The 18,203-nt window shown below is 35.2% G+C and overlaps 1 protein-coding gene across 3 annotated transcripts in view; it reads right to left on the bottom strand.

Moving 5' to 3' along the window:
- The window catches only part of IPO11 (importin 11), a 106,743-nt gene that overhangs the window by 57,987 nt on the left and 30,553 nt on the right, over positions 1-18,203 (bottom strand). For 2 of the 3 annotated variants that reach the window (XM_052776681.1, XM_052776682.1), the window contains 12 exons: positions 17,946-18,016; positions 16,363-16,555; positions 14,782-14,934; positions 14,474-14,517; positions 13,500-13,590; positions 11,999-12,046; positions 11,254-11,359; positions 7,424-7,550; positions 6,256-6,289; positions 6,035-6,075; positions 4,804-4,920; positions 3,318-3,431 (listed from right to left, as the gene is read on the bottom strand). In XM_052776681.1, the coding sequence (XP_052632641.1) occupies positions 3,318-3,431; positions 4,804-4,920; positions 6,035-6,075; positions 6,256-6,289; positions 7,424-7,550; positions 11,254-11,359; positions 11,999-12,046; positions 13,500-13,590; positions 14,474-14,517; positions 14,782-14,934; positions 16,363-16,555; positions 17,946-18,016 (1,139 nt within the window). The remainder of the gene's footprint in view (positions 1-3,317; positions 3,432-4,803; positions 4,921-6,034; positions 6,076-6,255; positions 6,290-7,423; positions 7,551-11,253; positions 11,360-11,998; positions 12,047-13,499; positions 13,591-14,473; positions 14,518-14,781; positions 14,935-16,362; positions 16,556-17,945; positions 18,017-18,203) is intronic. The other variant, XM_052776683.1, reaches the window with a different exon arrangement.

The following is an 18,203-nucleotide window of genomic DNA, read 5'->3' on the forward strand; positions in this document are numbered from 1 at the left end:
CACTTTCCTTCCACTGTTAACCTCTACAATACTATCCTCTCAGCCATGCGTTTCCACAAGTTCAAGACTGCCTACATATTCAGTCTGTTCCTGTATGGATACTGCCCTATATCCTAGGAGCACTCATCTTGATCTTTGCTAGTCTTACTACATCTTTTTGAGATGTAGTAGGGGTTGAAGAAGGTGGGATGGCATATAGTCCTTATTAAAGAAGTACTTAATAGCATGGATTCTGCAGGCAATATAACCATATATTGTTCTATTTGTCAATCTTTTCTCAGGAACATACTGCATTTTATTAGCCTTTTTACTGACAACAGCAGATATTTCTAGATATTTCAAGTTCAAGGATTATTTAATTATACCAAGATCTTTTCCTTCACTGATAAGAAATTCAGTCAATTTTAACAAACTCTGGATAAAGCAAGCAGCTAATAATTTCTATAGGCTTTCAAAATTCTCTGCCAAGATATTACAGTAAGCCTCTAGAGGAATTAGGGAAAAATAGGGAAGAGATGCAAGTTACCATCAAGAATCAAAACCACTCAAGCAGCTCATCCTGAGTGCCATCAAGTGGCATGTATAGGACAACCAGGTGATCACGCCCAGCCAGCATGGTTTCATGAAAGGCCAGTCCTGCTTGACCAACGTGATCTCCTTCTGTGACCAGGTGACCTGCCTAGTGGATGAGGGAAAGGCTGTGGATGTTGTCTACCTCGACTTCAGTAAGGCCTTTGACACAGTTTCCACACAGCGTTCTTCTGGAGAACCTGGCTGCTCATGGCTTGGAAGGGTGTACTCTTCACTGGGTGAAAAGTTGGCTGGATGGCCAAGCCCAAAGAGTGGTGGTGAATGGAGTTAAGTCCAGTTGGTGGCCAGTCACAAGTGGTGTTCCCAAGAGCCCAGCACTGGGGCCAGTTCTGTTTAGTATCTTTATCAGTGATCTGGACAAGGGGATCGAGTGCACCCTCAGTAACTTTGCAGATAACACCAAGTTGGGCGGGAGGGTTGATCTGCTTGAGGGTAGGAAGGCTCTACAGAGGGATCTGGACAGGCTGGATTGATGGGCTGAGGCCAGTTGTATGAGGTTCAACAAGGCCAAGTGCCAGGTCCTGCACTTCGGTCACAACAACCCCATGCAGCGCTACAGGATGGGGGAAGAGTGGCTGGAAAGCTGCCCGGCAGAGAAAGACCTGGGGGTGCTGGTCGACAGCCGGCTGAATATGAGCCAGCAGTGAGCCCAGGTGGCCAAGAAGGCCAACGGCATCCTGGCCTGTATCAGAAATAGCGTGGCCAGCAGGAGCAGGGAACTGATTGTCCCCCTGTACTCGGCACTGGTGAGACTGCACCCCAAATACTACAAGAAAGACATTGAGGTGCTGGAGCACATCCAAAGAAGAGCAATGAGGCTGGTGAAGGGTCTAGAGCACAAGTCTTATGAGCAGCAGCTGAGGGAACTAGGGTTGTTTAGTCTGGAGAAAAGGAGGTTGAGGGGAGACCTTATCGCTCTCTACAACTACCTGAAAGGAGGTTGTAGTGAGGTAGGTGTCCGTCTCTTCTCCCCAGGGGAGGTTTACATTGGATATTAGGAAAAATTTCTTCACAGGAAGGGTTATCAAGCATTGGAACAGGCTGCCCAGGGAAGTGCATGAGTCACCATCCCTGGACGTATTTAAAAGACACATAGATGTGGCATTTCAGGACATGGTTTAGTGGTGGACTTGGCAGTGTTAATGGCTGAACTCGACCTTAAGAGTCTTTTCCAACCTAAATGATTCTACGATTCTATGATTCTAAAAGGTCAAAAGTCATTTATCTGACTACAGATTACCTGCAACTTCTTTTTAGATACGAAGTTGGTCAACATAGCTATTAATGTTATATGGCAAAATTTGAGATCAGAAGTTATCCAGATTTCTTCAGTTTTGAGAACTGCAAGATACTAAGTGAACTAACCAAACTTGGCTAAATAAACAACTATAGGCAAATGAAACCTAATGTTGATAAATGCAAGCAATATATTCTGGAAAGGAAAAGTTCCCTACAACACACAGATATAAAAAAAACCCTACAAAAATCCACAGAAAAACAACAGGCTGAGAATCACTATGCTCACATCTATTCTTGGTATTACTATCACTTATGGCACTTAGAAGCCACAGTCACAAACAAAGGTAAGGTGATAGTAGTCCCTGGCTCACAGATATTTTAATAGTTCTGACCATTCCATTTTAAAACAGACATTAAAAAGCAGAGATATTCAAGTATAGCTAAAAAGAAAATCATGAGCACAGTAAATTCGCAAAAGAAGAAAAAAATGAAGGAGACTGACATACAAATAACAGCATGTGATGCAAATCAGCTACATAACAAAGCAGGCAGCTCAGAGCTGCTATTATCTGTTTCATGTAACACACGAACAAAGCAGAAGCCAATATCAGAAAAGCTAGGAAATTTAAGAAGGGATGAAATAAGCTATTTTTTCCGTTATGTTATATAAAAAGGTTGCAGAAATCATTGCAAGAGGACATAATAGGTACCAGAGGTTATGCAGTAGAAAGGTAATGGTGAAAATGGTAACAATAAAAGGGTTGGAATTCTAAATAAAAAAGATGACTCATCACAATTAGTCAATGCCAACAACACCCTGGAGACATTAACCTTAAGTTATGATTTAAACAAGGAACATTTGACACTAATCTGAATTAAAATGCAAATTTAAAGAACAGGCAAAGTGAAACTTGTTGTGGTGGCCCATATCTTGGGCTATGATTTAAAAATGACTTGTCTTCACAGAAAGTTTGCAACCAAAAGAAATTCCACATCCCTGGGAGTTGAATGGCAAGCAACGGGGAAACAGATGTGCTACACTGCAGAATCAAGTCTGAATCATACACAATGATTGCAAGAAGAGACCGACACTCCTAATGTCAGCTGGGAAATACAGGAAGCCAGAACAAGCTCTTTCACGCAGACTATAAAGTCACTAAAGCAGGCTCAATTCCAAGATTACAAAACCAAAACCCTCCAGAACACAAGCAAATCTGCCTAAAGAACTGCTTTTACTGAACAAGCCCCTGGAAACAAAACAGTTAAGTGCTTAACATCAGCCATGTTTACCTCCACTATCAGAAAACCATGCCTTTACTGTAAGACTGAAAAACATTTAGAAATAGCCTATAAAACCAAAACGTACCGTAATTTTACCTCTCTCTCTCTCTATATATATATAAACACAGACACACAGAGAACATGTAGGCATGTCTGAGAAAGTACTGTAGGAGATACTGGCAACATTTATGATTCTGACCCCTTACCTGGACGAGATGGATTAGGGTGGTTAGAATGGCACATCGTAGCATATTGTGCTCCTCACTCTGTTTCCAAAGGAGTGGTAAATACTGAACCAAACATCCTACATATGGTCGTATCTGAGGTTCAGAACACAAATTTGTTTCTTAATGTGTGAAAAACAAGGCCATTAATTTATCCCAAGCATAATTTCTGAAATATTTAAGAGCTGCTTTTGTCACAGTAAAAATAGGGTTTGCTTTAATTTACTCCTCTTTCCCTCTTCCTAAAACACCATATTCCATACTCTGTGGCTAAAGTAACTTCTGACAGTGGTTTGAAAAGAATACACTACTTATGGTAATGTTTGTGCATGGCAATCAGGCTTAAGTAGTAAATAGAAAAAAATACTTATTTTGATAATCAGAGATACTTTCATATTAATATATTCTTCACTTAAACAGGATTCCTAAATAATGGCATCCTTTAAGATAACCAAAAATAGTTCCCATAAAAAAAAATAATGCTGAATAACCTCTGAAGTTACTCACCCTTTGAGCAGGGGTTGGACTACATAACCTCCAGAGGTTTGTCCCAACCTAAATTTTTTCTATGATACTCTACAATACTAAAAGGTTAATCTGTCTTCTATAGTATTTAATTAGGAATTAACCTAAACAGACTCAAAGGTTCTTTGTTAATTTGTTTTTTCTGCTGCTTCTCTAGCTGATCTAAAATGCAGGGAAATCTGCTGCCATGTTGACTTTTCCTACACGGGCCAATTAGGAAAGCTTAATTTGGCTCTCAGACAGGATTACTTGTAGAAAGAGGAGATAAAGTCAAAACCATGCATTATCTCTGTCCTTAATACAGTAATACCGCAAAAAAAACCTGAGACAAAAGCAGTCAACAATTCTTTTTTTAATTCTGCAAAAACATCTTCAATTTCTTTATGTATAAGCTGAAGAATATACTTTAACACTAAGAAGGAAGTAGTGAAAATTCATAATGGGAACTTGAAACTTTTCATGCAGTTAGCAGAGTGCTGTATAGGCAATTGTGATCCGTATCAGTGCCAATGAGAGATTACAAGTTTAACTGCACAGTCTGTAGGAGTGTGACGCATTTTGTCCCCCAAAACATCTCTTTTAATATTAAGATTTAATAAAATACTAGTTCAGATATAAGTAGAATAAATTACAATTAAAAAAGACAATTGCAAGAAATGTAGTAAGATAAGCAGTGAAAATCTTTCTGTACTCTAAAAGATGAGTCAATACAAAAAATACACAGTAAATAAAGAATAGTAACTGAGCAAGAACATTTTACACAAAAGATAAATGAGACCTGACAAGTTAGAGAACCAAGTACTGCAAACAATGCAGGCACCTACCATAATAACCAGTCTATTAATCAATGACATTTTTCTACTATTTTTATATAAGCCAAAAACATCAAATCCTCCTCTGTGTTCTTAGTACAAAGCTAACACTGAAATCTGTAAAGAAATACCTGCATATTGACTCTTTCAATCACACAAGACAGAACGTGAAGAACATGCATTTTGGTGTCACATTGTGTTACTTCCTGCAGCAGCTGAAAGAGCAGTGTAAACATGGATTCCAGATACTAAAAGAAAAATAAACAACTACAGATTAGACCATCCAAAATACAACTGGTGACAAGAATTGGTTATTCTCCTGTATGCTTACAACTCTAAGACATTTATGAACTTTGAAAGACACTTATGAAGTGTGCAAAATGTTACACTTTCATTTGGAAAAACACGCACTAGCCAATCACTGCCTAAACAAGATAAAAAAAATTCAGATATGCTTTTATGTAACAGTTCAAACATGATCAGTTTGAACATAAATCATTTGCATGTTTTGGTAAGTGTTAAACATGGCTTCACAGATAAAATACTATAAAGCTGAAAGCCATCTCTCCAGAAGGAGCACTTTGTTAGGGTCAAAGCACAGGTACCATCTTCCAGCTTTTAGTTCAGTAGATAAAATTTATATATTGAACTGAAAAAGACATCTTAATTCCAACGTTTACAGTGTAGATGCAGTCTACATTTTTGTTTTGTTTGTTCTCAAGAAAGTTGCAATTAACACGGAAGTCATAATGAAATGAGAAGAAAAAGCACCTGCTAGATTTGAATGATCAAAATAAATCTTTGCTGCATTTATACCTAATATTTCATTGTTTACTTAATGACAACAGTAGTGACCACTGTAAAGAACACAAATATAGGAGACCAAGAAAGTCTATGTTTTTAAGGCACTATTTTAACCACACACTTATATTTAATATGTGTGTGAAACAGCAGGTTGGAAAGTACTGTGTGAAACAGGCATACTGGAAAGTCACATTGATGTAGAGACGTATTTGTTAAAGACATCATTCATGTTGTCTTAGCATGAAGAAACTTAGCATCTGGTAATACATAGTATATATAGTACTAAACACAACACTAGAAAGTTGTAATAGTCATAATTTTGAATTGTCTGCCTGTATATTGCACTTTAGCAACCTTAACAGCAGCTGTATGAGTTTTTACATGTTTTGGCCTATGAAGACAAAAAAAAAACCCAAACATACACACACTGATTACTAAATAGTGTGATTTAAAATGAAATTGGAAATTATTTTCTCCTGGTTTAAAATTAAAGTGGAAAATATTTTTTTCCTGCTTTCCTCTATGGATCTATCTGCTCATCAGATAAGATGCTCTTACCGGTAAGAACTGGTCAGTTCTGAACTCGAAGTCATCAACAGGTAGACAACCATTAAGAAAAAATAATACAGATTGCAGATGGATACGAGACTCAAATGAGCAAATATACCATGGATACACAAAAATTATAATGAAGAATTTGGTAGTAAGTTTAAAATTGTTTATTTTCCAGTAACTCTGAATTAAGAACTAATCAAACAGCTTTGCCAATAAAAGGATATTTAACTTCAGTGTTGTAGCTGTCTCAATACGGACCTGAAAGACAAAAGTCAAGAAGCATCACGCATATGTCCATTAAATATTTTGATTATCAACATAATTTCTGACAATATCAAATCAGTTGCTGTTTTTGCAACTGCATCGTTCTATGAGTTCTGTCATCCTCTAAGAAATGTAGTTAGTTCAATTCAAACATTTTCAATTGCTTTCATTTTAGTATCCTTTACATTTTATTTGGCATTGCTAAAGTGGTACCATCTGGAGAAACTACTCCAGCAAAACCTTCATGAAGGTCAAGAAAGAATTAAACAGGAAGATATCTAGCCTGTGATAAAAACTCTTGCAATAGAGGAGTTTAACTTGGGATTATCTCATGGCTTGCTGTCACCCAAAAGGCACAGAATCAAATAAACTCAACAAGTTAGCATGTACTTCCCTTGTAGGTATTCAAATACTCAGAAAGCATTAAGTGAAAACAGTCACAACATTGACACAGAAACACATCCTGCTCTGCTAAAGCTGTCTGGAATCACAGAAATAACTGATGACTGCCAATTACTAATATTTAACTAACAAACTAGCTAGGTTTGTTTTATTTGTTGGCTGCTAGGTCTGTTTAAAAATAAAAACAAAAGAAGCAATTGCAAAACCAGCTTCTCAACTCAACCTCACCTGCTGGTAAGCTGAAATTGTAGCTTAAAACCACAGAATTGTACTCAATCAGCTTGGCAACCAATGCCATTTATCATACTCTGCTAGCAGATAAGTATGTTGATACTTAAGTAATACTGTATACTGCAGGGACTAGTCACAGAATAACCCTGTTTTATCTACACAAAGTGTTCATTTGTTTATAAATTATTTATCTCAAGACACTTCACAACTTTCTTACAAAAACCAGACTATTCCTATTGCCATTCATTTTCCCACCAAAGTCATCACTAGTGAACATCTTAACAGCTTGTTTCATGTCTTTGACCTTATTGTTCAACATCTCCATAATTAAACACCCCCACAATTCGCAACAGGTTATCTTTTGCAAGACACAACAGACTTTAAGATGTGATGTTATGAAATTCTCAATCAAGTTCACACAAGGTATGGTATTGATGTTTCACCTGTGTTTACAGAACAAATAAGTAATCCAAAACATTACTTATTTATACTTACCACTAAGTCCTGGTCTTGAAGCAAGTTACAGATTGCCTCATACAACACAGGTCTCAAGTCTGATTTGAATTTTACAGAAACCCACTGTCCAATCAGCCAGATTACTCGTCTGCGTATTGGTTTGTATCTTTAAAAGTAGGGAGAAAAAAAATTGTACTCATTAACTAATTATACTTGCTGTTCTAGACTACTTTGATGAAAAAGCAATCAAAGAATCACTAGGAAAACATTATTCCCCAAAACAATTATTAAAAGATGTAGTTTAAGACCAACTTTAGAACTTTGGTACAGAAAGCTTTTTCATCAAAATTCTGAACACCAACTCAGTCTGAAAAAGATGACTTTCATCCTAAATGACTGTATCTTGAAGGTCTCTCTAGAGATACAGTTTATTCTGCACATACCACACCAATAAAAGAAACTAAAAATCAATCTCACATTTATTACTGCCATCATGGTGTCTACTGCTTTCACCATTGTTTCCAGCATTTTTCTTGACATTCCTTTTATGCTCAAAATTTTAGGTCAGATACAATTTAAAAATGCAAACTTAAGTACTGCATTACAGCAACTGCCAGATTATTTCATGTCACCAGTCTAAAACTATTATTAGGAAGAACTGATACCGCCTAATCTTGCACCACTGCAGCAACAAGAGCACAAATCAAACAGCTTTAGCGTCCATGGGAAGAAGCAAGAACCAGAACAACGAGCTGAATTGCCTAACATAATGATTGAGAAAAGCATTCCACAGAGCTGCTATTCTTCTCCATTGATTATAAAAGCTGATCAGGAAGAGTAGCTCAGATTTAATTGTTTAACTTGCAAACATATAATGTTAGGGAAGAGGAACCCTATTCACAGAATTTTAACTAATGAATTATTTTGCCTTATCCTAAATGTATTTTTCATTTGATGAACTTCTGCCGTGCAAGCCACCAAGACAGCAATTTAAACTGAAGTTACTGAGGTTTCTTTACATTTAATAAATGTGATTTATTAAACATTCCCATAACCATGAGATAATTAACAAAGCACACCTTCAGAAAACATGAAAGCTGTGGAAGTAGCATGTATACAGCAGTTAATTAAACTGGAACACAAAGCTAATGAGGAGTAACATTCCAGTATTGCTTGAGATTTATTGACTGGCAGTGAAGCATGAACAATCCATGCTGAAGCATGATGTGCACAAGACCTTGCCTTACTAACACATCGTTCTATTTCAGAAGCTGTGATGATACAACTTTTGCTATTCTTTGAATGCTCGTGTCTGATAGATAACCTTGGAAAAATCAGAATACTACAAAACTAAGAGGCTTTTCTTGTGGTTGGCATTGGACAGTTTTCAAACCACTATCACATAAAGAAAAGTTTTAAATGACATGACATAAGTACATATCCATCTGCTGACACTACTTGTGGGAAAAGCTCACCTCTTAGAACATCATTAACTTTTACACTAAGAGCACACACTGACTCAATACAAGCAGATTGAGCCTCCTGGACCTAAAGCTCACATGGGAAAAGTGACCATGTTCCAGAATGAGGTAGCTTCTATTGCAATAGTCATGGGACAGTAGCTTTAAGTAGTCTGGACAGCATTCAGACATTCAAGACAAAAGTATCTTACTTGATACCAAAGTACTAAGTGTCACATCGATACGTTCTCTCTCAGCAGGAAAAATTGTTTTAAGATTGAATTAATGCAAAAAAATTGTACTCAGTAAACTATTTTCATATTACGGAAAAGTTTCTCCTTAATCAGTACAAAACTAAATATTATGGCAAGTGATAAATTTGGCAATGCAATGTTTCTAAAAGTCTTTAAGAATATTTTTCATTAATTCTGTATTTCTCCTACTGGTATGGTCATGGTTGACAGACTCACTTATCAACAGACAATGAAACATTCAAAGAAAACAAAACACACCAAACTATGTCAATGTTGACAACACAAAGGTTTGTGTTCCCAAACATGAACCAGTTTGTGAATAAGCATGCTAATCACCATGGGACATTCTGCAGGACAGCAGATCATACCCTCCAATCTGCTTTATCTGAACTGCATATGTATTCCTGAAGCATCATTAAAGCAGCACTCCATTCAAACTACTAACACCATCTCCCTTATTGCAATGGTGGTCTCCAATGGTGCTGGCAGTAGAAGCAGTTCAAGCAAAAAAGGCTTCAAACTTCTGGACAACTTCTACTGCAAGCTTCTGTCCCCACAGGAATTTCATCCTGGGACATCACAAATGCCAACCAAATGATCAGGTAGCTGTCTTACCAACTGTAAATACAACTATTTCAACTGTAGAAGACTTTTGTCAGTTTTACTTATGCTATATGGATGAATAGCATAAAAATGCCAAAAGCCAGCATGTGCTACGAATACCATGGCAGCTTTATTCAGAGATTGGTGCTGGTACAGCACAACAAAGGATCAATAATATATACAAGATCTTTCATTTTTTCCTGCTCTTCTGACATTTAGCCTAACCATTAGAATACTTGGCCACTGATAGGTAGCAAGATGAAGTTGAGATCTTATGGGGGGGAAAAAAGACTAATGATAAAGAATAAAAACATTAGGAAACACCAGGTAAACAACTGTGGCAATTATTCTGTGACTCTGAAGAAAGGTTATACAACCAAAAGTAAATAATTAATTTTTTAAAACGTATATTGTAATAAAAGAAGCATTCTAGTATTTGTAAATTTAGCAGGATCTTCTACTCTACATGAAATTGAACTGTATTTGTAAAAAAAGTGTTCATAATTGGCATTTGGGAATTAAAGAAATTGGCTAGCAACTGATTATGGAAAATCAACTACAACTTATAGTAGCTCTGAAGGGTATTAGCAAACAAATTAGTTTATATTTCAAACACCATTATGTCTGGTAAGATGAACTGCAAATGTGAAAGAAAAAGTAGTAAAATTCTTCAAAGGACATTAGGGTCACTGCTAATGACTCTGATGAGAAAAATAAGACATGCTTATTCAGAGTCAAAGGGTGATTTGGAACTCATCTGATGAGGATTAGCATGTACAATAGCAGTCACTACTTCCCCTGAGGGAAGTGGGACAGTTTGAGGAACAGAGAGGAACACTGTCTTCTAGTCAGCTGTAGAGATGGACAGTCTGTGGCAAGATGCCAAAACTGATCTTTCAAAATACTCTGATAGCTGCTAAACAAAAAAGCTACTCATGTGAAGGCCATCCAAGTGACAGGGACCTTGGTGAGAAGGAAAACCCACAGCAGATGGGCTCTTTATGTAGAACCAGCCTCCAATCATTCACATTTTACAACACAACCCAAATCCTTACTTCCCCACTTTATTGCTGGCAAAATTAACTGAAGAGTGCTAGAGGGCTTGTATTTAAACTAGTAGAGAAGAACTAAGCACTATTTTGGCTAAGCTACAGTTTTACAGAGATTATTCCCACAGATTTCAGTTGAACTTTGCTGCCTAAAGGGCTCTGGGGTCTCAGGAGGCCTAAACATCCTTCTTTAAATAAGCAAAGGTGAATGTCCTGAGTAAGTTTAGTCAACTCAAATATATGCAGACTTATAGTATTTTTACAGAACCCTGGAAGTATCTACCACACTGTAATTTAAACATATACAGAAACTGTCAGGAACACTGTCACTTCTGCAACTGTATCAGTTATCTATATGTATTTCATACCTCTGCTCATTTAGTGGGTATCTTTATTGTATTGAGTATTTTTCAAGTCTGCAATTATTAGACATTGTATATCATCAGATTTGTATCAACAGTTCATATTTAAAGGATAAAGGCATAACAAACCAAGATGTTTACCTGCTATGAGAAACCTGTAGTTCTGCTAATAGTTGATTTTTAAACCACTGATCAAAATCCACACTATCAAATAGTTCATAAGCAGCCAGTCCAACCGCATTATACACTGGGGAAAAACAATAGTTATGCTTATTGTTTGCTTAAATGTTCAACTTTTAATACTAAATGATCAGACTAAGTTTCAAAAAACATTTTTGATAACCTGAACATAATAAACAAAACGAAACTAAAGCACATCTTTCTGAAGAAAGATATTATCAGACCACGGTGAAGGGAACTCTGGAAGAAATTTTAGTAAAAAAGGTATTGCAGAAGAAAATTCAAACTCTTGAAAATAGTTAAAAGCCGTAAGAACAATGAAGATTTTATTCTAACATCAAGAACGGTTCCATTAGAGGTCTTAGACAATTCTTTTCTTTTGCCATAAAATCTCCTCACTTGTAAAATGGACAGTATCTCCATGGAAGCACTGTAGCTCATTTATTTGCAGACAGGAAAGTACAGGACAATATGGGAGATTGTCTAAGGGTTTGTTTCATAAAAAATTTGGAAAAAGTGCCATATGTTTACAAAAGCATTTCAAAAAGTGAAGACTGACATCAAGTGAAAGAAGAAACAGGGTTCAGATCTTAATTCCCAAATGTCTTAAAAAAATCTTGCAAATTCTTCATATAATTTTTAAGAAGTCAAGCACATACACAAAAGCAGCTCTGTTACTTCAAAGGTAAAGTAAAATTTAATTTACCAGCATCTTTAATCAGTATGGCACTGGTATCTTCCATGTTGGTAGATCCTACAAGACAAAGTTAAAATAAAGAAAAAAGTATAATTAAAACAAAGAACACAAGCAACTTTGCACTTACACACTTTAAATAGTATGCTGTGAATTAAGACCGCTTTGCTATTTTTGTTTTATTCACAAGTTCAGTTATTTCAGTTTTGATACTTTCTTCAGTTGAATATACTAAAATCAAATCTCTGCTTTCATATCCCATTTTTGACTGAAGACTTCAGAGCTGAACATTTTTAACAGCAACATGCAAGTCAGAAGCATGTATTTTAAATGAACAGACTCAAAACCTGCAAATTGCTGATGTCAACCACATGATACTATTTCCGAGAGTCCTAGACCTAGTTCCTATATACCTTACATGCGTGCATGTGTACTTACAATGCGTTAAGTAAAGATTTTCTAAAAATCTTAAGAATTAATGAATTCTTAATATCATCTAGTACTTCCAACAGTAACTCTCAGGTTGAAAACATCCAGAAATGGCTACTAGGGGCTTCAGGAGAAAAGAAAAGTGTACATGTACCTTTTAGCATGGAGGTACTAACTTCCATAATTCTAGGAAAACAAAATAACTGTCAACCCTGTTGTAAGGAACCTTTTACCATTCCCAGTATCACAGCACAGCAAGCCATCCAGAAACTTATGTACACAAAGTACTTTATGAAGAGATTCTGTGAAGTCAGAAGCCACTCTCAGAAAATGAGTATTTATTTCTATTTAATAGGACGTACTGATCAGTTCTGGTAAGTTCAAATGTAAAATATTGTAAGTCAGGTAAGATACAACCTGGTGAAACAACCTAAGCTGAAATAACAGGGAAAACAAAGCAGCAGCTACCACTCACTGTCTTTCAAGGCCAGTATAAAACTTAGTTTGGGGGCAGAGAATCACAGAACAGAATGAAAACTTGAATCATTCCTCAGTCTATGAAGACTGCAGTCTTCATACAGAAAACCACTAAATTTTTAAAGCAGATTCTTCAGATTTGGAAAGTCCTCTAGACTCTCCAAAGTGACAGCGTAACTTGAACTTTTTCTTCTAACATTTTTTCTTTCCCCAGGATTTTTGCAGAGAAACAGCAGAATTACCATAAACTGCCTTGGAACATTTGAACAGGAAGTTCCCAGTAAAACACAACCTACAGAATTTATAAAGCTTGTCGACCATTCTCAAGAAAGCCTGAAACCTCATGAAAGTAAAAATGCCCCCACCTTTGTTAGTCATCTAAAATAGTTATGACAAAGTAAAGAATCCTTAGGAATTCCTCTTCCTAGGTAAACATTGCATTTTCCTTATGGTAGGTTTAGAAATAATTTTAAAATATTAACATATCCTTTCAAAAACACAGAGTGAATGCACTATATGAAACAAGGTAAAATTGTTGTAACGGTTGACAAAAGCAAACGTAAAGAATTCTACATTTTACAGTTCCTTTTTTTTTTAAAGAACTTACCTTGTAGACTGTGAACCATTTCTAAAAGCACAGGGATAAGAGTCTGATTATATTCATGGAAAATATCAATAAAAAGAACTTCTGTGCATGGCTGAAAAATTAAAACATCTGTTTTAGAACCTATCAAAATGAAGGCAATTAAAACACATTTTACACTAAGATTTTAAGTGCTGAATACCTCGCACCAAAGTTCATAATTTAAAATGCAATGTACTGTAGCAAAATTACTATTATACCACTCTTACTACTATACAGTATGCTTAACTCTTGCCAGAGTTTGATGGCTGTATCTATATCAGCCAGTTCTGCAGTAGGACAATGGATTTGTGGAGCGATATAGCTGGTGTTGAGGAGCCAGTGACCACACTGTAGGCATGTCACGGTTTCTTTTTGGATTAGCTCTTGGATTTGATTAGATTTTGAATACCCATTTGCACTTGGAACACACTAGATGCACAGGATTGGGTTTTTTAGTTTTAGAATGAAAGTAATCCAGCAAATAAATTTTGAGATCTCCCTGCAAAGCAAACCACCGCAGTGATAACTGGGAGACTCATTACAACAGCATACTTTTGATCTGAACTAAAATGCTAATATAGATGCACCTGAAACTTTCTTCATTCATCATGTCTACTAACAAAGTCATAAGTGATAATACCAGTTACCTGTTTAAAGAAGAGACAACTTCTACTGGGTTTAATCACCATCAGATACTACACAACACAAATGCTGAAGCAAACTCCTTTTCCCTCCCTCCTAAAATATGAATTGTATAGTTTCCAGTGTATTTCAGCATGTTTGAACATTGATAAAGGAACAAAGTTAACCTATACTAATTCTAATGAAATTTCTTTAAAGATTTTTTTGAAAAGCACAAGCCTATCTTTCTACCAAATATCATCTCTTGGTTACAAGACTATCAAGAAATGCATCCAGAAATGTTGAATGATTTTGTTTCAAATTGAAAGACTTACTCTGAGACTGTACTTCCAAGAATCTCCTCCTGACTCTTCTACAGCTATTATTTCACAAAGAAAAGGAAAAAGTATTATTTCAACCATGTTTTGAATAAAGTTTAGTATTTAGATATGTGGGTATCAGGGTACTGAGAAATCTCTTGTTATGAAAACAATCTCTAGAGGGAATATTTGTCCATGTAACAAGACTGCAGAAAATAAAACAGCCAATATTGCAGTAAGCAATTTGTAGAGGCAATGCAGATATGAACCTCTACTATCAATATCTAAATAAAGTGCAACCAACTATACAACATGTTTCTTACTGAAGCCTTCTGGGTCCTCTTCCCACATGGTTAATTCTTCCTTTGTCAGCAGGAAATAGTGGGTGACTAATCTCCTACATATTTCCATTAGTGTTGGATATGTGAAAAATGCTGTCTTTATCTTATGTGCTTCAAGAGTTTCAGGACTGCTATCTGAAATAAAACACAGAAAATTCCAATTAAGTGGCTTAATGATCAAACAGTAGTCTAGTAAAATTAGAAAGAAATCAATAGATAAGAAATTCTTCTCCTCAGAGAAAAACAAATACATTTTCATGGCAAATTTTCATAACAGACTTTCAGGTAGTATACTTTTTTTAAGCAAGGTGAATTCCCAAATTAATTTACTTTTAAGAGAGTTCTCTAACAGCACAATTAGACTGAAGGGTCATTAGGGCTTCACAAAGTATTTATAATGCTTTTCAGCTACTATGTAGATTAAAAGAAAAACTGTTTACCTGCTGGTTTTGTTGATTGGGGTTTTTATTTAGCATTACTCAATTTAAAAACACACAGAACTCAAAGAAAGTTTCATTTATACCTATTCAGAATGTTTATCCAAATACGATCTTAAAAATAACATGGATTTTTTAGGAGTTAATATTGGTTAAGGAAAGCAGCAATAAAACCAAGTACTATATGCTACACAACCAACACAAACGCTGTATATCAGAAATTAAGAAAAATAAATTTTCTATTTTAATTTTTCTTTAATCACCCAGTTCTCAAAAAGTGCTACAGCTTTTATCAGAATGTGCTATATTCTTCTTGTCTCAAGTAACCACATTTCTATTTCAAAAATTCAAACACAACTATGAACTTTTGCAAGTAGAAATTGCTGTTAACAATCAGTGGATTTAGGACATTCTAATGTATTATAAAATAATGGAGTAACATTGAAATATAACAATATTTTGAAGAATTTTAAATGCTGGGTTTGTGTAATCTTCGTGACACATACCAGTATGCTCATGAAATTTTTTTTTTCCAATGCTTATTGTTATCTAGTCATTGCCAAATGCCAAACTAAAGTGGAAGGTTATTTTTTTTAATACAGTTCAAGTCTATTTTTCATTATCCGTACACAGAGCAGTGTATGAAGATTCAGAATAAACAGTACGACAAAGCAGAACATATAAACTGCTTTATATTCAACTGCATGTCAAATTCACTGTGTTTCTGTATTTCAGAGTACTGGTATTAGTTAATTACAGAAAAAAAAAAAAAACATTTTACCAAATATTTCTCAAGGGAAAGATGCATCAAACCATTTGATGAAAATAAACCAAATTCCATACCTCAATATTTTTTAAAATTGGTTCGATGAAAACTAAAACAATCAACAAAGAGATATTCATGTTCCTTGTGTATTTAAAACTACTTTAGCAAGCCAATGTCTATATATATTAATGCTTTAACCATCAAAATAAGAATTATCATTATAGAGACAGAAGCATACATTACTAACTATTAAAACATTAAGTGCTTCAAAAGAATGTCTTAAAGGAGTTTTACTGTTTGGAACAACTAGCAAAATGTTTCTCAAGATATAAAAATGGTTTTAGTAAATAGCAGCAGTACCTTCAATATTTTTGGATGGCTTGTATGCATAATTTTTTACAATCATCTTAATGAGATTCATGCACTGTACAATAAACCGCTCAAATACAATTCCTTCACCAGCCTCAGTGAAAACATAGCTTACAGCAAACTCCAATGACCTCTGAATCAAAGGGGTGAATGAAAAAGGATGTTGATCCAGGAAGTCCAAAAGCTAAAATTAGAGAAGTAGAAGAGCAAGAAAGAGAAATAAAATCACTTTTTGTGCAAGTCTTATTAAATGCTTTCATAAACTAGTTATCAAAAACAAGTGCCAATTTACATAAAATTGTAGAAAAGAAAACTGAACACAGACAGGAAATTAGGAAGGGATCAGTATCAATGGTTAATGAAGCATTATTTTGCCCTGAAATTCTTGATTCATGTTCAAAATTACCTTTTTTTATGTTTAAGGAACAACACCCATTTTAAACTAGACCAGCTTGCTAGCAACAGAGCATATAAAGCATCAGCCACACTTAAAACTCTGAACATTTTAGCACGTAATTCATCCCCATTAGAATTATTGTAAGTAAAAGAGGCATGAGGGAAATAACTTTTTATTCTTTTTTTCTCCCCCTCTACTGCAGTATGAGCATTTGCTTCTTCAGCTTAGCTTTTCCTACTAGTAGCCTAGAATACACTTGTCAACTCCTTTAGTCTCCTCTACTACTGCAAAAATGCCTAAATTCTTGCATCTGAATTTCTACAGGTGGTAGATTATCTATTAAAGTGTATTTTATTTTCAGGTGTATGAAAAAAGATGCACATGCCTCACATACTTTGCTTATTAGTTCAAAGTAAGAAGTGCTATGACAAAGACTAAAAATATTGGGTCAGAGCACCTTCAGTTCAATTTTGGTGAAACTGACAGGTGCCTCCCACTTTTTATAATTAGGCTGAATATTTAAATAAGACCCATGGCTCCAAAATAGAATCTGAAAACAACAGGAATTCTGTAGGTTTTACATCTTTTAAAAACACAGCAAGTGACAATGCTAAAATTACCTTCTGATAATATATGCAACTAAGGGTTGCACAGAATTAGCTGACAACTCCAAATGTATTATATAATACAAAAGACAGAGGGTAAGAGAGTTTTTTTGTTACATTTTCTTTCAATAAACTAAAAATGGCCAGTTATCCAGTAGAACTAACAGGGCCTTAGAAACAGCAATCTAACTACTTATAAAAGACAGGATGACAAGTTTCTCTCTTCTTTATTCATCAATGCTGATGCTAGGATTTGTTTTAGCAAAAATTCCAGTATTCTTTTTTGAGCAAAATCCTAGCTAAATTATTTACTTATGAAATGCATTTAATTGTTTGAGCTAAGGAAATGTATTCTTCACTCCTACAACTTCTGCCAGCATGAGTAAACAGATGCCCTTTTCTTCAAAAAAATTTAAAAAATATATTTCATAACAAAGAAGTTTTAAGTTGCATTACCTCCCATTTATTAAAAGATCTGAAACCTATTGGCTTTAAAGCACATACATATCTGAATGGGGACTGCTCCTCCAGAATGGTAAACTATTCAGTAACTGAATGGAGAATTTACTTACCACTTTAGTGAACAGAATTACAGTCTTTTCTAGACGATCTCTGCATACGTTTTCTGCTCTTATACTTCTACCTGGTAAATCAGATATTTAACAACTATCATTTTTTCAGACTTTCCTTTTCTTTCTGGATAGCTAAGTTTTGAAAAATAACACTGGAGAACAACTTGTTTTATCTGTAGTTCAGGGATTACAGCAGCCAGAAAAAAGTTCTATGGCAGAATAAATTCAAAGTCAAATTCAAGGTAATGAGTACTAGGG

The sequence above is a fragment of the Harpia harpyja genome, chromosome Z (assembly GCF_026419915.1).
Source record: "Harpia harpyja isolate bHarHar1 chromosome Z, bHarHar1 primary haplotype, whole genome shotgun sequence".
Classification (NCBI taxonomy): domain Eukaryota; kingdom Metazoa; phylum Chordata; class Aves; order Accipitriformes; family Accipitridae; genus Harpia; species Harpia harpyja.